Source organism: Polistes fuscatus, unplaced genomic scaffold, assembly GCF_010416935.1.
Source record: "Polistes fuscatus isolate 324 unplaced genomic scaffold, CU_Pfus_HIC Scaffold15, whole genome shotgun sequence".
Taxonomy (NCBI): domain Eukaryota; kingdom Metazoa; phylum Arthropoda; class Insecta; order Hymenoptera; family Vespidae; genus Polistes; species Polistes fuscatus.
The window spans coordinates 1253383-1275409 of record NW_025113053.1 but is presented as its reverse complement, the minus strand read 5'-3'; the positions used below and the strand labels follow the sequence as shown (position 1 = coordinate 1275409).

The 22027-nt window shown below is 30.0% G+C and overlaps 1 protein-coding gene across 1 annotated transcript; it reads right to left on the bottom strand.

The window, feature by feature from the left end:
- Positions 1-238: 238 nt before the first annotated feature.
- LOC122514529 (mothers against decapentaplegic homolog 2) lies at positions 239-21191 on the bottom strand. Its single transcript, XM_043631417.1, has 6 exons — positions 20861-21191; positions 5293-5501; positions 3651-3979; positions 2098-2321; positions 1246-1559; positions 239-856 (listed from the first exon to the last, which is right to left on the bottom strand). The coding sequence occupies exons 1-6, from the start codon at positions 21061-21063 to the stop codon at positions 588-590; spliced, it is 1548 nt and encodes a 515-aa protein (XP_043487352.1). The 5' UTR covers positions 21064-21191; the 3' UTR covers positions 239-587.
- Between the last annotated feature and the right edge of the window lie 836 nt (positions 21192-22027).

The following is a 22027-nucleotide window of genomic DNA, read 5'->3' as shown; positions in this document are numbered from 1 at the left end:
ATAATAACTCAGTAAGTAAAAGTGCCATGCCGTTTATATGACGGCATTGGTCCGTTAAGGGTTAAAAGTCCAACTTTAACTATTTGTTTATTAACAGATTCCTTCTTTTTGCGTCATGACATTTATGCACTATTAACTATATTATAAAAATTGTAAAGTTTTTCTTCGATAAATTAAATACAATACATATGCGCTATCATTTTGTCAGGGACTTTTATTCGTTTCTTATTTCTTCTTCTTTTTCTTATCTCACACTAGCTGTTGTTACGTTGGTTCTCACTGCGTTGTGTTGTAAATCCCGGTAATGTGAGGTGATACATATTTAATTATATCGATGACGTGAAAGGGAAATGAAAAACTGACCCGATTAACAACAACGACGACGACGACGACGACGACGACGACGACGACGACGACGACGACGACGACGACGATGATAACGACGAGACGATAAGAAAACGAACTTCTTATAATCATCCTTATTATTATTATTTTTGTCTTCATTTCCTTCTTTCTTTCTTTCTTTCTTTCTTTCTTGATTTTTGTTTCTTCCTTCTTTTTATTTCTTTCAATAACTCGATTTTTTTTTAGGACATCGATGAACAGGGCAAACGTGGTGAACCCATTTGCGTGAGTACCCTATCCAACCATTGCAACGGACCGTTCAAATGTAACTCGATCCAACAAGGTGTAGAAGTTACTGTCTGTCTTCGATATTCCGCGCCCCAACCCTTAACAAAACTCATTCTGATCGTACACATACGCGTTAATTGATATACCGCTTCGAAACCTTGCGACACAGATTGCGACAACAATGCCGCAAATTCTTGATTGTTGAAGATCTTCAAATTACAGCCTGTAATTAAAAAACAAACAAATTTCTACAATTTCATTCTTTCTTTTTTCTTTTTTTTTTTTTTTAATTTTAACACGTTCAGATCTCGCATGAAAAACAAACAGTTTACTTTACAGTTTTGTTTATTTCATTTGTGGGATGTGATATAACCCACGTGGCTTAAAACGTGGAAAATCATCGAAGATCAATCCGACAATGAATTACTTTGTTAATGCCTTTAATTTTTGATTAAAATTTCTTTTACACACAAAAAAATTTCTTGGTCACAAATGGCCCATTCTCTTATTTTCCATTCAAATGATTGAAAATGATCAAAACTCAATTCATCATTGAAATATTTGTTCTTTAGTTGAATAGATCGTCTTATTTGAAGTTTAGAATAAACTTACCAGGTGGTATTTTGCAAACGGTTGCAGGATGCCAACCATAACGTTGATTGCAATTTGGACTTTGAACGAAGATGCTAGAATCTGAGAGACACTCCGCAAAGACTTCGCCACCGATATAGTAAAGTCTGACACCTTTACCGATGTGTCGTCTTGTCTGTTCCACCACGGTATTACGATTAACGTTCGAAAGTAAACCAAGACAAAAACGTTCGGAATTACTTGGGTCCGTGAAACCATCCACTGTGATACTTGGTTGCGAGGCGTGAAACGTCTCGCCTACTCTCGTATTTAGCTCGTAATAACTTATTGAACACCTACATTCATCAAATTCAAATATTAATATATTTTGTGTAAATTATTCAATTTGTTTATAAATAATGTTGGAATTTTATAACAAATTGTTAAGATATTTTTTAACGAAAATTTTTTCCCTAACTTTTTACTCGAATTTTGCTCTAACTACAAGTTCGTCAGCACATTTTACTGCAATATTTTTCCAACGAAGTTACAGTGTTTCTACATCCAATCATTTATCGTTAATTTAATTATTTTCAGTATTTTTTTTACTCCAATTTTTTTCCCAATAAATTTTCAATACTTTCAACTATCGGATATTTTGTAAAAAAAATAATTTTCCAAATAAATGGAATAATATTAAATATTCGGTGAAAAAAACAAATTCCAACATTATATGGCGATGATAATAACAATTGGATGAATTTTCTACGAAGTTAGATGACGTAATTTTGACGAATAGATAGATCCATGTGATCTATTAAATGTAATTGATCATGCCTATATCAAAGAAAGATAGAAACAAAGGGAGAGGGAAAATATGCTAATGAGATTTACCAGAAAGCTGGCTCGCAGTACATAACGGGCTGGGCATCTACAGGACTTGGTGATAAGCGGGACAAAGACATATTATCGTTGTGATCCATATTATCGCCGTCTTCACTGATATATCCAGGTGGTGGTGTATCAGCTGGTGGATCCATAGACCCCGACGTTGGATGAGGTGAACCCTGTACACTTCCTAGACTCCCAACACTCGCCGGACTCGTTGCCTGCATACTCTAATAAAACAATAAATAATTAATCATTTAAAAACAGGTTGATCATCGCAACGCAATGATATATAATTTATTAAAAAAAAAAAAGAAAAATAATTAATCCTTTAAAGATAGTACATCATCATCATAACAATTATATATATGAGCCATTTATTTTGAAAGTGGCCTAACTCCATTTAACCTTAATTTGAGATATTTAAAGGTTTGCGTTTCAATGCAATTAAAAATATACGTAAAGAATAACAATGACAAAACCCATCCAACATATTTTTAACCAGTTTATTGGTTCTCCGTTAGAATTCTTTACCCTTTTAGAAAATTGCGTATTCTAATAATTTTGTTGATACAAAATCTTCTTGTCTCATTTCATGTACAATAAAGTTATTACCTTTCCGACACTTTTTAATAATATTGTAATAATTTCGGGGAACAAACAGTAAATTATTTTTTTTTAATGCCATTTCTACCACACCAAAATCTCTACTCCTAATGGAGTTAGGCCACTTTCAAAATAAACGGCTCATATATTCTGTAACGTAATATTATAATTGTTTCAATATAGTATTTTGAGTTAGCACAGGGCAATTAATTTTCACAATATTCCAATCTTCAATTTTATTCTACACCACAATCTGATCTAATAATTGAATCATCCCCAACGCCGCTCGTATCTTTACATTTATATAGCCTAAAACGATCCGTTACCTTTTAAATTTCAATCATAAGGTTATTGTCTAACCTTGACTAGATTTTATATATTCTTATTCCTAGATTATATATATTCTTTAAAAATAACATAAATCATGGAACATTTTGATTAATCATTGAATTATAATCTAAATTATTATAGAGATATTTTGTTGATTTTACTTTTAAGCTTGATGAATTTAATAAACTTTGACTAGTTATCGTAATGATCTATAATAATATCTGGAAACAATATTTGTACGATAAATTTAGAATGAAATCAAATTTTCATACGAATAATAAATATAAAAATTTATTTAGATTAATAATTCAATTCTTCGAATACCTGAAAGAACCTGTTACGTGATATAATCAACATGTTCGCTCAATTGAGTTTTTTTGCATGATATAAATTGCTAAATTCAAAGATCAAAGTTCATATTACACCAATTTCTCTTAACCATATTCTCATTTGCACATTTTACAATGTAATACGAAAAAAACAAAACAAAAACACCAGATATACGAATGCATAAAGTTTCTCGCATGATGTAAAACATTATTCTATTATAAACAACATATAATCAAGAGTTCCTTGCATGCAACTACGTTGAATTAAACATCGTTGTTGTATACAAAAATTACCTGCATTCCTTGGTACGGATTGTTCGGTTGCTGTTGTTGCTGCTGTTGCTGTTGTTGTTGCTGTTGTTGTTGTTGTTGTTGTTGCTGCTGCTGTTGTTGTTGTTGCTGTTGTTGTTGTTGTTGTTGCTGTTGTTGTTGTTGTTGCTGCTGTTGCTGCTGCTGTTGGGGAGATTGCGGTATATTTTGTTGATTGTGATGCTGATGATTCAACGTCGCGTGGAAGTTCGTATTTTCCGGTACGCTGACGCTCAGCTCCTCGAGGGAGGTGTTGTAGAGAACGCTCTCGTCCCCGGCTTGGTTGTGCCGCGGCACGAGAATGGCCGGCAAAACTGCAAAGTTTCGTGCAATCGATATAGTCACGCGATCACAACTGGTTATCGCTCGTGACGCTCGATTTAACCGGCTGCTGGGAGCAAGAAGGAGGAGGGAACAATTTCTAAATAAAAGAAAAAAAAACACAAAAAAAAGAAATGAAAAAAAAAGTATAAAAAAAAAGTATGATAAATCATATCAAATATAAATTTGGCTAGCTCAATTTGCGTTACTTTATTTTATTTTCTTCTTTTCTTTCTTCATCTTCTTATTCTTATTCTTCTAATATAGAAATTTATTTATCATTTTTTTTTATTTTGTTATTTTTTTATTTTTTAAGGGTCGCTGATTATTTGGGTCAATATTTTTGTCAACATTTGACACCGTAATTATTATTACTTTTTTTATTTTTATTAAAAGTAATTTATGAGCGAGTTTTTTTTCCTTTTTTTTAATCCTATTTTCTGTGTATTATCATCGAGTAGTATTCTTTTTTCTATTTTATTTGGAATTAATTAAATATATCCTATAATTGATTACATTTTATTTTCATTTCGATGTCACGAAATCGGCGTTCTCGTCATTACAAATCCATAATTGATATAATAATACGTGTGAACTATCGATTAGAGGCAAATAGGATTACGAATATCGCTCTTGGATTATTTGAAATATTCGATGCACGTCGAAAACCTTTCAATGATTTCTCTTCCGCTTAAATTACTAGCACGTATATGATATCGATATGTTTGTTGAATTTATTAAATTAGAGGCATATTAACACAATTCAATAATTATCATATTCAATAAATTTAATTTATAAATAAATCATGTTATGTAGAGAACTCGAGAGACATTTTATTAATAAAGCTTCACTTTAAAACAAATATACAATATAATTAATGATAATTATAAATTTAAATGTAACTAATACATTGAACGTTCATTAAATACGTTGAATGTTTGATTGAAGTTTGATTTAAAAAAAAAAACACATATATATATAAATAATAATAAATAAAAAAATTAATAAATTAAATATTAACAATGTGTTCAAACACGTTCATTCAATATCTTCAATAATTGTTTGAAGATAAAAAAATAAAAAACAACAAGAAGAAAAAATTATTATCATGCTCATTATTAATTAATTTTTTACTCATTTAAGAAAATTATAAAAAATTAAATCTGAAAAATATGAAATTATCCCTTTGGATATTCGACGTGTGTTGAAACATTTTAATTGAAAATAAATGAGAAATGAAATGAAATATTTGATATCAAAGCTATCAAAAATAATGTTTAAATGATGTAATCGTATATAACCAACCTGGAGTTTGTATTCGTTGATAATGATAAGGATTGACGCAAACCTCGTCCCTCTTTTGCGTGAAAGCGTATTCACAATGCTCGATCGCCCTTAGCTCGTGGTGTGATTGTAAATCTGGCCAACGCCAGAGACGACAATAGATCACGTGGGGGAGACCCTTACCTCGTACACCTTGGACCCCGTTGTCGCCCACGCCACCCGGGCTAGGCCTGATAACATATTCATTTAATAATTAATTTTTATAAATTAGAAATCGAATTAGAAATCGAATTGAACATTTTCAAAGATACTGTCGAACAAAAGAAAAAAAAAATCAATCCAAAAAAATTGGGTTCGAATTTTAAAAATTGTCTAAATTTATTACAAAATAAAAATGTAATAAATTCTGTAAAAAAAAATAAATTTAGAAATACGACTGGTAATATGATTGATGTAACAAAGTAGTATAGAAAAATTACGAAGCATGATCAAGGATCAAGTTCAACGATTTTAAAAAACCACGCGGGCTCAATTCTGAAGATTACATTCAACGTTGTAAATATTTTTGTTTTGGCTACAACAAATATGAATTAAAAAATTTGTTAATAAAATTTTTAAAAGGAAAGATAAATAAATATTAAGTATAAACTAAATGAACGTAAAATGATAAATTACGACAGAAAAAAAAGAATACCTTCAGAACAAAATTGCAAGGATGGATGATATATTAAAACTTTTATCAAAAGTAAAATCTATCAAAATCAGAAAATTTGTTTTCGTGAAGTTTCTCGCATTAGAAAATAATTTTAAGATCTTGGATCGATGGGGATCGACATCGTATGAAGATTCATCGACGAACAGCATCGGTTCTTTCAATAATGTTTCCGTCAAGGTACACGTTGTGTCATAGCCTTGGCTTTTTCACTCGTACGTGTTCATTCTTTCTCTCTTTCTCTCTCTTTCTCTCTCTTTCTCTCTCTTTCTCTCTCTTTTTCTCTCTTTAAATATATATTTCTCTATTTCTTTCAAACAAGAACCTACTTTTGCGTACACGCATACAAAGATACCAACATAAATCACATTGGTGCACTCTCAATCATGGTTTCACTACTGCGTTCAGTTACATAACAATACAGAAACATTCTAATAGAATTTATACGCCAATTTCTTGCGCATCGATCGACTCTCTCTCTCTCTCTTATCTGCCCTCTAACAAGCAACGTGATTCCGTTCGATATATCCTATAATGCTAGATTCGTTTAAAACTTCGATAGAAAATGATTGTATTTACTTTTTTGCTTAATAATCATCATAAATATTAATCAATACCAATGAAGCCAATTCTTGGAATTTCTATTATTTCATTTCTATTGAAATTAAAGTAGTATTATTAAATATTTTTTCGTCAGTATTTCAAATGAATTAACTTAGTGCCAAACATTATTACAATTTTTTATTATTTGGCTATTATTTTATCGACATATTATTTTTTTGTAATATTTTAATTAATTCAAATCACTTAAAAATTATTTGTTTAACGAAATACCAATGAAACATATAAAAATAATATTATAAATTTGACATCATTTATTTATTTAGGATATATATACTATTAGAATAGTATAGAATATACTATTGTAAAATGATTAAATTCATTGTGATTATTTAATATTACAACCTCGTTTTTAATTTCACACTAACCTAATGTAATTGTGAATAAAAAAGAAAAAAGAAAAAATCCTGAATTGGCAATAAATAAATAATAAAAAAAAAGAGAAAGAAAGAAATAAATATAAGAAAGAATCTATTGAAGTTCTTTGTACGTCGAAACGATTTCAAAAGCGTATCCTGCGAGTACCGAGAAATAAAGAATAATTTCTAACTGTGCCGAGCATTACGTAAGGACTCGAGTATTACTTGTGACACTTATATACTACCTATATGTATTTACTTACGTATATACGTATATACACAATCAGCCGTACGTCTTAATAAACAAAAATTCCATTTTTCAAACTTCTCTTCAAAACTTTTTAATCACAAATTCGCGATATTTTAAGATCGGCAAACTCAATCCCGTTGCTGGCTTTAAAAGTAAAATTATCTAATTGATCATTTCGTTGATCATTTCAATCTTAAAAAAAAAAGTAAAATTATTTACATTATATTTACATATATATATATAAACGGATATATGTTATAATATTAATGAATTCAAATAAAAATAGCCGAGGTAAAGGAGTCCTTGAGTCCGGAATATCAATTCAAAAGATTCATTTCATATTAAATTAAAAACTTTCATAATTCTTCTGATCAATCATAAAATTGACTGTTTCGAGTATGAATCACATGATAGCGAAAAAATTTCACGTTTATCCAATAACAAGTTTCGCAAATAATTGCATTAGAATTACGTGTTAATCATTCACCTTTTTTTTCTCTATTAAACTTTATCCGTGTAATAAGAAATCTATAATGGAATGGACTATCTGTTACGACATATAATCTTTTCTATTTCTAATCGTGCTATTTCGCGTTTCTATTTTTAACATATATTACATGAGATAACTTATTGTTAGCGATAAGACTTCAATATTTACGTTCACGTGTATACCAAGTAGCAAATACAAATTCGGTAATGAAATATATTTGAATAAATTTCGAAAAATTGTCTTCTTCTTATTTTATTATTTATATTTATATATAATTTATTAATTATAAATAATATAATAATATTTATAATATTATATAATTTTAATTATTAATTTATTTATTTAATATTTATTTAATAATTATTAATATTATTTTATTATTAATATTTAAATTATTATATTTTCATACATGAATGTAGGTATGTAACTAAAAATAAATATAACAAAATCTAAGACGAGATATTTCAACGTAACATGCAACACGTAACGAGTTTGTAATAAATACAAATCTGACAATAATTTCAATATTAAAAATAAATATTTTATTAATTGTATCATCCACGAGATTGTGTTTAAACAAAAGATTAAATAACAATTGCAAAATTTAATAATAGAGGTCAGATTCGAATTTTCTTTTCTTTCTTTTTTGTGTTATTTTATACGTATTACGGAACTGTAACGTTAAAACAAAAAAGGAATAGAGAAAAAGGTGAAAACTAGTTTGTAGATATTCCTCAACAATTTTATTATTCATCCTGCTGACGCACTGTAGTCGGATGACTCTCCGTGTCGAGGACACGACGACGACGACGGCAACGGGTTAGAATTCACCCGTTGTATTCCATCCACGCGCGTATCAAACGAGAAACGCGAGTTAAATCATCTTTAATCGACGATGCGTTGTCGTATTATAAAATATATACACGTCTATGTATAATATTAATATAAAATAAACCAATTTTGTACTTTTGTCGTTTTGAAAGAAATTATTCATTTATTTATTTTTTATTTATTTTTCATTTTTTATCAAACTTTCTCTGAAATTTGTTTTAAACACACAAACACACACACACAAAATTGAAATGAAAATCATGGATTGAACAAAAATCTTGTAATTGTATAGAAACGAAAAATATAAAATGTAATTATTCACATGAGTTCGTGTACGTTCATAAAAAAATTATATCAACGGGATCGAATTAGTTGTCGCTAATGAACTGCGTCTTTTTTAAAAAGAAATTATTTTCTTATTTCTTCTTTTATCAAACTTTCACCTGAAATTTGCTTTAAACACTTTTTTTTTTTTATTCAACCAAATAAAAATAAAAATCATCTATCAACACAAATTTACATATATATATATATAGGATCCTTAAATATATATTAGGTTGAAGAACAGAAATTAATTATTTTTGACTTGAAATAAAACGTAAAAATAATATAATAAAATAAATATATATCTGCCCATAATTATGAAAGTGGTCTTAGTCAAAATGAAAAAAAAAATGAGTTTATTAGTTATTTTACACCACATTATTTTAAACTAAATTAATTCAATGTAATTTTCACGATACTGTCAAAAATAAACCTTTAGATAGTGTTTGTCATTTCAATATTATATAGAATTCATTGAATGTTCAAATGTAATCCTTTAAATATCTCGAAACAAGAAATATATGACTTAGACCACTTTCATAATTATGGGCACATATATATATATATAATGTTATCATTCACGTGTGAGTTTTTATACAAAAAAAAAAAAGTAAAAGTAAAGATCGTAAAAAAAGATCGACGGAATGGATTTAGGTGTTTGAATTCGTTAGTAGGAAACAAGAACGATATCCTGTGAATATCCGAAGGAAGTATGATTGTTATCAGTAGGTAGGTGGTGGTCGTCGTCAGCTGGGTGTTGGTAGCTGGTGTTGGTAGCTGGTGTTGGTAGCTGGACGAACGATAAGAGTCGAGTAGTAGTCATGTTGTGTAAGAGGAAGAAAGAGAACTCGAGAAAAAGGCCGGGTCGATAAGAGCACGACGCCTCGAGAAACGTATAGAATACTTGCACACATAACTCGCCACGATAATTCTCTGTCTATTTCTCTCTCTCTCTCTATCTCTCTCTTTTTCTTACTTTTTAACTTCTTAAAAGACAACGTAAAATTACACGATTCACGTTCGCGTCTGCATAAATTAGAATCGTCGACCTTGCAACGACGACACACAACGACGACACACAACGACAACACACAACGACAACGATGACGATGACTATGATTCTCCGATTTGTATTTTATTATTTTTATCTTATTAACAGCTATTACTATTTGTTGTATAAACGAGGATAATCGTTCGAATGGTAAACTTTAATTATTCGTAGAATAATGACGTATGCACGAGGACGGTAAAGTAAATTGAATAATATAGAGAATTGTTGGTCATTTTGTTGTTTTCTATTTTTAAATCTATGAACATTTTACGAAATCTTTCTTCCCTTAATTCTTTTTTTTCTTTTTTTTCTCGGTGAAATTGCATAATCAAAGTTTCTCGTCGACTGCATAAATTGCACGTCGTTGGCAAGGACGACGATTACAACGCGATTCCAAAGAGGATTTTTCTTTTTATTTATTTCTTTTTTCTTTTTTTTTCTGTTTCGTCGTATTCGCAGCTATTACTATCTAATACCTTGTATAAACGAGGGTAATCATTGTAACGGTACACATTTCTATTATTCGTAGGAGGAAAACAAAGACGATAAATAAATTCAATGATCCTACGAACTGCTTATGTTTATTCAATTTGTCACATTATCTTTTTCCACGCGATGAAACACCTTTACGCAGAATTATATTCTAAAGTGATATATCGATGTCAAGTCAATTATAATAATTCTTCTTATTAAACTTTTCAAAATATTTTACTTAAAATATAAATACTTTTTAATTTTCCTTGTTTATTTTTTAATTAATGTTATTATTATTATATTATTATTAATTTTCTTTTTACATAGAATTTAGTTGATAAAGAAACCTGTTCTCCCCTCCCTGCTTGATGATCGATAATATTCGCTAATGTAAGCCGATTATTTTTCTTTTATTATTATATTTTTATTCATTTATTTATTTATTTAATTTTATAAATATATATATATATATATATATATATATATATATATATATATATAGCGTGACCAAGTAAAAAGTGGAAGGATTGGAAGTATGAGAAGATAAGCTACTAATTATTATTATTTATTTATTTATTTAACAAAAAAAGAAAGGAAACATATTTTCAATCGATCGATATATTATATATATATATATATATATAAGGAAGAATATAAAAAGAAAGAAAAAGAAAATATCAAAATATAGATATCAGTCCACACTAAATATAAGAGAGATATATCGATCATTTAAGTAAAGCAGCTCCGAGTATGATTAGTATTTTGAATGGGTGACCCGCTTGAGAAAAAAAGAGAAAGTAGAAAAGACAACTTCATGCCGTAAATTTGAAATCGCTTGCTTTGCCGCGCGTCATTAAATACCGACAAACTTCATGGTGTCGTTTTTACAGACGCTCGGAAAAAAATCACTCCCATCACATTTTCCCAAACGCGCCGAAAGAAGTATAACTTCAATAAATAAATAAAAATAGAGAGGATAAGAGAAAAATGGTGCGTAAGAGTTAATATGAAAATGACATAGCTAATTTAATATCAAGTTAGTGGTAATGTCACGCTTTTCGCATAAATATACATAAATCAGGAAACGTAACGGGCCGAAAGTCTACAACCGTTACTACTCTCTCTCTCTCTCTCTCTCTCTCTTTCTCTAGCATTCAACAAATTGAGCCACTTCACCATCATCGTGATACGAAATACGTTGGTTGGTACCAACCATAACAGAGAGAAAGATATAATGGAAGAGAAAGAGACGGACGAACAGACAGACAGAAACAGAGAGAAAGAGAAAGAGAGAGAGAGAGATAATACAGTTGGTAAAACGAACGCATATAAGTAGTATTATATGCAGAACGAATGGAAGGATATGAGAGGATACACACGCGTCTCTCTTCCGTATGCAAACTCTCATTATTAGATAATATCGCACTCGGGAAATGGAACAAAGTTTAATTTCCTCGATAAAGGACGCGAGCCAAAGGGAGCATCGACGTCGATTGACGTCCGCGAATTCACTTTATTCATCTCACACATACACACACCCTTATAACTACGATAAATGCATTTCTACATCTACCAAGATAAAACAATTTTACACGCATAGACACCAATACATTCCGGGGTTAACGTATTTTGTTAGCTTCTAAAAATAAATCACCCGCGTGTTTATTGTTAAAACATTTTTCTTTACGATGATAATAAATAAATAAGATAAATAAGATAAATAAGATAAAAAATATAAAATATAAATAAATCTAATAATAGCAAATTATTTGAATGATAAAGAGAAATTTTTCGTAAGTTTAATTCGATCGATTATCACGAAAGAACGAAAAATTTCATTTCCTAACGCTGTTAACGCAGATACGCGTACTTCGTGAATTGAAAAGATTCAGATGGAGAGAAATTAAGGAGAAAAAAAAAACAGAGAGAATGAATAAGTGAATGAAGAAAAGGATCTTTATCTATTCGTTTATCTATGTTTTTCTCTTCTATTAAATACCCTTGCGATATATAAAACGATAACGATGAGAACGAAAATATAGTTGGCACGTTAGCTCGTTAGCACGTTAACGATGTAACGATGTAACTAGGATTACTATTAATAAAGTCGTCATCAGGCGAGCACTGGGCTCTGATCGATTCTCGTACACGTTTTTATCTACCCACACACGTAGAAAAAAAAAGTAAAAAAGAGAGGGAGAGAAAATACGTGGAACACGCCATGTGATATACAACACCTTATCGATAATAACAACTTTCTAAAAAACTTCTTACATCTATCACTAACGAAACACACATTTAACATTTTAATCTAATGGAAACTTCATTACCATGATCTCTCTTCTCGTATTCTATAATATCATAGATTAATCTTATTCTAAAACTATAAATATCGGACGATATTTTATGATTCATTTCTTTTCGTTTGAAGTGTCTGTCATTGCGAATTTGTTATTTCTATTTTATACACACACACACACACACACACACACATTTTCTATTACATTTATATTATTTATATTATTTTATATTTTTAATTGTACACACAGATCTCGTGTGTACAAGAAATTTTCTAGTAACGCAAAAGTTAATAACACGTTACATCGAAATCATGATATACAAACGCAAAATATTATTCATTTCGTATATGAAGTAAATAATACATATGTAAAATAATTTGTCAGATAATTAGCTTACAAAAAATAAAAGTTAAAGTATATTAAAATAGAATACATAGTTTATAAAATAATAGTCATTTTTCAAAGTACTACCTTGAAGAATTTCTTTTACATTTGCGGTAACAGGCATCGTTCTTCTTTCTCTTCTTCTTCTTCTTCTTCTTCAAGAGAGACAGAGAGAGAGAGATCGAACGAGAAAGGAACTCACGTAGCAATTTCCGAGACATGGTGTTTCGCGTGTCATCGATAATCGCACGACTTGCTTACGCAACAAAAACGAATACGCAATTATATCTTTCTCTGTTTAACTTTTGCATCGATGTTGCTGTTACTGTTGCTGTTAATGTTGCTGTTACTGTCATGTAAAGTCTCTACCATTTCTATGTATGTTTACGTATATATGTATAATCGTATAATCCGTTATCAGAAACAAGAAACAGCATCATCATATTTTCAAACGATCGCATTTAAGAATATCGAACGATGAAATCTCTACGAATATTTCTCCATTAATTAAACACAAATTTGTAATCCTAATATTCTAAAATTCATTTATTTTTGTTTATATAAATAATAAATTAATAATGAAACTATTTTTTTTTAGATTGAATAAAAATTTCTATCGAGTATATAATTAATTGTTTTTTTTTTTTTATTTCATTATTAATTACTCAATTAATCAATCATAATAGAAAGGTGCTCAAAAGCTTGGTAAATAACTCGTTTATTATAGTATTTATTAGTTGTTAAGAAAATAAACAAAAATAACTAATGATATTTAATAATGATTAATAACTGAGAACATTATTCTCGAATAACAATTGTTTAAATATCTAATATTTTTTTTTTCATTTAAAATTAGAGCATACTCTAGATCATTTATATATGTATTCAAAAGACATTAAGATCGGTTGAAAAGTGCCTTTTTTCTATGTTAACGCAGTCGTAAAGAAGATTGACGTAACGTTTAGCAAATTTATCGATGATCTAACGGATAAGTGTCATAAATGAGAGGGTTTCACATCTTCGAACATAGATATATGTATATATGTACATCGTTCCCTGTTACCGAGTTGAAACACAATACGATACGGTCTACATACTGTTCGAGAATAGTTTCACGTATTGTATAGTCACTCGCTAATATCGCGTGATCGGTAACATGCTATCCCTTTTTTATTTTTACCATTGAAAAATTCAACGTTGATTAAAAAACGAGTAACATAAACTTTTAATCAAGTTCAACAATATATTGCAAAATAATTTATTGATCTTCCATATCACTAATTATATCTACATTTTTTATAAGCAATTACGTAATAACGTGTGTATTTTAAAAATTTAAACAATTATTATTCTTGAATAATTCAGTCATTAAAATTCTATTATTATCATTATTATTATCTATTTTTATAATTAATTGTAAAAACTAGAAACATAAACTTTTAATCAAGTTCAACAATATATTGCAAAATAATTTATCGATCTTCCATATCACTAATTATATCTACATTTTTTGATAAGCAATTACGTAATAAATGTGTTTTTTAAAAATTGAAACAATTATTATTCATGAATAATCCTAGATAAACAATTATAATAACATTTTGATCGTTAAGCCTAAATTGAAGAAACTGACGATACGGATAATAAAGTATTTATAGTATAATTAGAATTGTAATGACGAATAAAAGGAAACGCATTGAAATTGTTTCATTTAGATAAAGTTAACGAGTCATTAATTTGAAAAGCTTTTCTCTGGAATACGTAAGCAAGCAAGCAATCAGAATATGTAATTGTAAGTGTCTCTTTCAGTTGGATAGTAACGTTGATTTATCGAAGCGTGTTACGATCAAAGGAGTTTATCATGGTCTCTCTAATTTGATCGGCGATTTGCCAAAATAGAGAAACCACTAACATCGACGTGAGTTCTATCGAACTTCCGTTAAAACCTATAGATTGTAACTGTAGGCCATTACGACGGCGCATTTCGAAGCTACGCCATTGCATATTGGATTTCAATTTACCTAACGTATTACACGTTCTTTGTATATTATCGAAAGCTAGTCAATTTCTATCTATTAACTATTCCTAAATACGTTCAGATTAATTAACAAACGATAAGATTCAAATTATTTTTCTAATGTATTTTTTATTTAAAACAAAAAAATTAGAAAAGAAACACGAATAAGATTAAATATGTATGGAGGGTTGGTTGAAAAGTTTTGAGTCTATGTCGAAAAATAAAAGTCAATTTGAAATACTTTCATGAATCATTATATATAACAATAATAATAAAAATATATTTTTCTGTTTAATTATTGTTTAATAAAATAAAAATAAATGTACGCTTATCCTTGTAACGTATCTATTGATTCACGTGAAGAGGAATGGACACTGTCAACGTGTTAAGAGTTAAATCGAGTTAGAGATCAAGCCGAGGGATGATGAATTGCGTAGGTGGAGAGGAGAATCCGAGTACCAATGGCACGTGCTATCGTTCGCGAACACAGTTGTTATTTGCTAGATTTAACGTTGCATATGACAAGAGATAGGAAATAAATCAAATGTATTGCATATCAAAATAGATATTTACGTACACGTGCTATCATAGAGTATACATACTATCCAATTTTTTATACAATGAAAATACACTTGTATAACGCAAAATAATAATTGAGAAAAAATATTCATAAATGATCGACTTATTTTTTATCTACCCTGAATTAAATAAATGTACCTAATTATTTAAGTATAGTAATGCGTGTGTATAATTATTTATTTGCTATCTCTTTCATGACTATCGTAATCCATGAATCGAAAGATTAGTATTTTCAAATGAGACGCGCATGTACGAAATGATTAAATGAAGTTGAAAATTTCGTGAAATTTTCCTCAATGCGATTAAATCGGTTTAACGATATCAGTTTACTCGAAGAGATTAAAAATAACGTTAATTAGTAACGCAAACTCATTGGACTCATTGCAACCTCGCCTTTCTGCTAGGCTTATGCCATAACTAGATAAATCCGTTTTTAATGAATACGCGAATAATACGTAAAAAGAATACGAAGAATCCTTTGCAGAAATGTTAAATGTTAAATATAAATGATTAAAAACAAATATTCGATAGGATATCGTTTCATTATATTTTCTAATTATTTTATCAACATTATTATTCATTTATTATTCAATTATTTTACAATAAAAGGAAAAATTCATCGAAATATCTTTCACTACGTTGATAATATTTAATTAATTTCTGTATACATTTTTTATTGCAATTATTTATAGTTATAAATTTCAAATTTAACATTTTATCTTATATTATAAATATATTTTAATATAATTTATTTTGTAAACATAGAATTTTTTTGTTATATTCTTCCTGATATCAAGAAATTCAATATAGAAATATTGAATAAACAATACGTAAATAATAATTTACATATTTTTACACGTTAAGAAATATTCTACATTAAAAAAGAAAAATGTTTTTCTATATTTTTACACGTACAAAAATATTTATATTTAACTGTTTACTTCACACACGCACGCACGCACGCACACACACACACACACACACAAAATAACTATAAACTAACAGCCACCCACGCAACAAAAGCTCCTCCTCACCTTCCCCCTTCTTCAACCTTCTTGTTCTTACGCACGTAACGAACGAGAAACGTGATGACGTGCATGCAAGAGAGAGAGAGAGAGAGAGAGAGACTTGCATTGAAAATTCGCCGTGGGAGAGATAACGACCAGCGGAGCGAATGATTTTAACACCATCTTATCTACGTTATTCGCTCTCTCTCTTGCTCTCTCTCTCCCCCCCCCCTCTTTCCCCCCTCTTTCCCCCCTCCTTATCTCTTTTAACAATAGATCAGTGACGTCTAAACAAATTAGTATTAGAAATCGTAATTAAATTCATATAAAAAGTAAATGTTTATTATAATTTTGTATGTATGATTTCATATATAAATTACAATGTTAGAAATATGTTAATTATAATAAATGATTGTTTCTACAATTATCTTTAGATTAGAATATATTTAGGTATATTAAACGTTTAGATTTCAATCGATTAATATTAAAGAGATATTAAAAATCTCAACTATTACGAGAATTATCTCTCGTATATTGAAGATAATTAAATACGTTCAAATATTTATTTAGATTTATCCTATCCATTAGCAGTCGATGAATTTTTTGAAAGATTAAGATAAGAATGAAAAATAAATCGTTGAAAAACTTAATTGTAGATGAAATTTGTTCGAAATATCTACGAACATATAAAATTAATAAAATTGTATCCAATAATTGTAATAAATTAAATAATAATATTTATATTATTTCGTAATATTTATATCATCGTTTTAAATAAAAAGAATATATATATAATAAAAGAGATGTTAAAAGAGATCGAATTGAGAGACCTTGAAGAAACGGGACGAAAGGCGTCTCGTTAGATCGACGCTCCCAAGTAGCTTAAAGAGATCTCCACCTACGCACGATCGTGCACAAAACATGTCTCTCGTATGATACGGCCGACCGTGAACTCTCCTAAACATTCGATCGCTTCTATATGTATTCGTACACATACATGCATTAGATACGAAAGCATACATTCTTCTATATTGATAGACACGTATATTTTAAGTATATCGAGTATGTTGTTACTGATGTTCCGACATATCTGTGCTTTCTCACGCTTCAATAAATAAAAATAAAAATAAAAATAAAAATAAAATACAAATCAAATACTGTTATATCAAAATAAAATTTAAATAAAAACAATTTTAATAAATTAATTCATGCTCTCCCTTTATTACTGTAATTTTCTTTTTTTTTCTTGTTTTTTTTTTTCTTTTATTTTTCCTCTTTTCCTCTCTCCCTCTCTCTCTCTCTCCCCGCTTTTCTATTTTATCGACAAAACGCGTATAACTTTTCTTGGAAAGAGTGGGCGGCCGAGATAGACCAACTAGGCAGTATGTTATATCCCTCGACACGAGGGTTGAATATGATTTATTGATTAAGGTTTTTATATATACACCGAGCTTATTCTTTCTACGTGGAACGAGCTTCAATGACGCTTTCTCTCTCTCTCTCTCTCTCCCTCTCTCTCTATTCCTTTTCTTTATTTTTTCTTTCCTCTTTTTTAAAGAACATTTATATCGATCAACATCTTCATCGTTTACGTTAATTCTCTTTCAATATTATACATTAAAAAAAAAAAAAACAATTAAATTAAATATTGAATTAAGTGAAATTAAATATCGAACAAAGAATGAAAATTAATTATAAACGAGATACGAGTGAAAAAAAAAACAAAATAAGAAAAATAAGACGAGAGATAACGAGAGATAATGAATTTTTCATTCTTTACTCCATCGTTCTAGCTTACATCACGATCTACAAAATATTCTTGATGTACATAGACCAGGACTAATGAATGAATTGCCAGAAAAAATTCCTAATGACGAATAAAAAGAGGAGGAAGAAGAAGAAGAAGAAGAAGAAGAAAACAAAGACGATGATAGATGCGCGCCGCGCGATTTTTAAGTTTTGATGAATTGGATGCGCGCGCAACCAACATTGCATATCGCTGTTAACAAATTCGTGATTCCTAATATTACACGTAATTTATAACTTTATGAAATTACACAACTTTTCACGTTTATAATTTTGTATACGTGTGCGCGTGTGTGTGCGAAGGTAGGAAAAACTTAATCGATAAAAAACGTTATACTCTAATTACACATACACATTTATGGGGTGACTATTGAAAATTGTTATTTAATATGCTGTGTGACTATTCAAATTAATCGTTGAAAAATATTATTAATATCTTATAATAAATTTTGTATACATCGTTTAAATAACTTTCAAAAAGTAATAATAATATATAATAATAGAATCAATTAAAAAATATATTACTAAATATCAAAAGGGGATCCAAAGTTAGTAAATAATTTTAAAATGTAATTATTCATACTCTTTTTTTAAATTGTAAAATTACAAAAAGAAAAAAAACCTTTAACTCATCCTGTTTATTAATAATCCATAAATGAGTTCCAACGAAGCACCCAATATACACGTACGTGTTCCTACGTATTTTAAACAAAAAATAATAAATATATGTCACGTTATGATCAAGTGATTGAAACAAACAAACAAACGAACAAAAAGAAGACAAGAAAAAGAAGTGCATGCGGTAAACACGTAAGCGATCACGACTCTGTACGAAATAAAATAAGCACGTTCTTTTTGTCTAGACGATTCGCGAGACACATGGAGAGAGGTAGTAAGAGAAATAGAAAGAGAAATAGAAAGAGAAATAGAAAGAGAAATAGAAAGAAAAAAGGAAAGAAACAAAGAAAGAGAAAAAGATAAACTTAGGCATCGTTCGTTCGTTCGTTCGTACGTTTCCTCGATGTTCGCCGATCGGTTAGCGAATGGAGTATCTATTCTCGTCATGCTCCGCAAAGCAAGAAAGTCGGTAAGCAAGTTGAATTGCTTTCCGTCGGAAGAACGTCAATTATCGTTTGATCGAACAAACGTACATACACATGTATACACTTTCATTCATTTCAAAGAACGACATATATAAATAATATATTTTAAATCAGGGTTTTCAAGCTTTTTCACATGACAACCCTCCTCCCTCTTTACTCGAGCAAAAATTTGTCACAACCTTTGGTACAAACTCTATACACTATTTTCTATTTTACTATCATAAACTTATAGACATACTACACGCGTACAATTATTAAATTTAATTTAGAATTCATTTTCAATCGTTACGCGTACAGAAATTTTTTACTTTCATTCAAATACCTGTAATCCTTATATTTAGTTATGCGAAGCCCTATATTTGATAGCCAATAAGTTCTGTGATTTTTTCAATTAAATAACCTAGACAAAAACCGTACACAGACTTACTGGCTAACCTTATCGACAAATTTTATGAATGAACAATTCGGAGCCTGTGTTATGACATTCGTTAGCTTGTTTTTATCTCGTATCTTCGATCGTCAAATGTTTGTACTATATCTATTGTACTGAACATTTAAAATCTCCAAAGAAAGACAAAAAAGAGAGAGAGAAAGTTATTTAAAACGAACTTTACTCTCAGGATGTAAGAAACATACCCTCTCGCAACACTCTTTTACTACTACTACTACTACTACTACACTACTACGTGCTAAGAACGCGCGAGTACCTTCATTTATTGTACTCTCTCTCTCTCTCTCTCTCTTTTGGCACGACGCGCAACACATACGCGCACTATAAGAAAAAGAAAGAGAAAGAAATAGCAAATATGTGAAATCTCTAGAGCTTTTACGTACGCATGAGAGAGTTACATGATACATAGAAAAATAAAAAAAATAGATATATATATATATATATATATATATATATATATATATTTATAGAGAGAGAAAGAGAGAGAAGGGGGAGAAGAATAAATAAAAACGTGTTATAGCGTGTTGTATGTATATAAAACAGTATCGCGCACACGCAGTGAAAAGAGGGATAATATACGGGCAGCAGCATCCCATATAACGCACACTGGCAATGATAAAAGAAGACAGAGAGAGTCAGACATACAGTAAGAGAGAGAGAGAGAGAGAGAGAGAGAGAAGAGAAAGAAAAAAGAAAACTAGACAGACAGAGACACGCGTTGAGATAAAGAGATAAAGAAAGATAGGAAGATAGTCAGACGGATATTTAGATAAATAAATATAGATGATTAAAAATATATAGATAATAATATTAACATTTGATATGCTTACCTCGGTATAGTGATGCACTTGGTATTGCAGCTTTGCGTGGTAATGGCCTTCTCGAGTTCCTCGAGACCCGCCGACTTCTTCAACTTCTTAACGAGACTCTTGACGGCCTTCTCGCTCCATTTGTCCTCGCCCTCGGCCTTCTTCCAGCCTAGCAGCCGCTTCACAATAGGCGGGTTGAAGCTGAGCAACATCGAAGTCGTCATTTGCGCTCGTTACGTGCGCGAGACACCCCGCCGCATCGGGGATTCCGTTCTCTAGCTCTTTAGCTCTCGCTCTCTCTCTCTCTCTATCTCTCTCGCACTCTCCTTCGGTCTCTCTTTTCTTCTTTCTTTCTTTCGCTCTTTCTTTCTTTCTTTCTTTCTTTCTTTCTTTCTTTCTTTCTCTCTCTCTTCCCTTCCTTCCCCTATCTATCTAACTCTTCCTATCCCTTTCCCTATTTACTCTTTTTCTCTTCTTCTTCTTCTTCTTATTCTTTTTCTATGTATCTATTTCTCTCTCTTTCTCTTTCTCTTTCTCACTCTCTCTTTCTTTTGTTCCTTTTGGTCGCTTTTAAATTTCGTTATGCAAAAATAAAAATAAAAAAAAGCAAACTTTTCTCTCGCACGATTCGTCGATTGTTCAAAACACGCAAACTATTATCCCGCACATACGAGAATGCATGCGTACGTTCGCGAACTAAATAGGTCAACCGCGAGGTTAGGGCGAAACAATGACGACACGCGAAAACTCTTTAACGCGGATGAAATAAAATACGAACGACGCGACAGCCTCGCGCGAGCGGCGAAACTCTCTCACAGCCGCCATGTCATTCCACGGGAACACTCGGATCAACTCGGTTACCTTCGGATCATTCCGTCAACTCACATGGAGATTTACGTTAAACGACATCTGGAGTATGATTGACTAACTAAACTTAGTCATTTTTATCGTCTCATTTACGATCGTACTTGACGTCAGCGATTCCCGAGGGAATTTTACTTTTGTAAACTGCCACGTCGAACATTTGGTTCTCAAACTATGCATCGTATATATATATATATATATATATATATATATATACACGATAGTTTATATCTTATACGTATTAAATAAATATATTATAAGTAATATATTATATTATATATAAGAAATATATTATACGTGTATATATATATATATATATACATA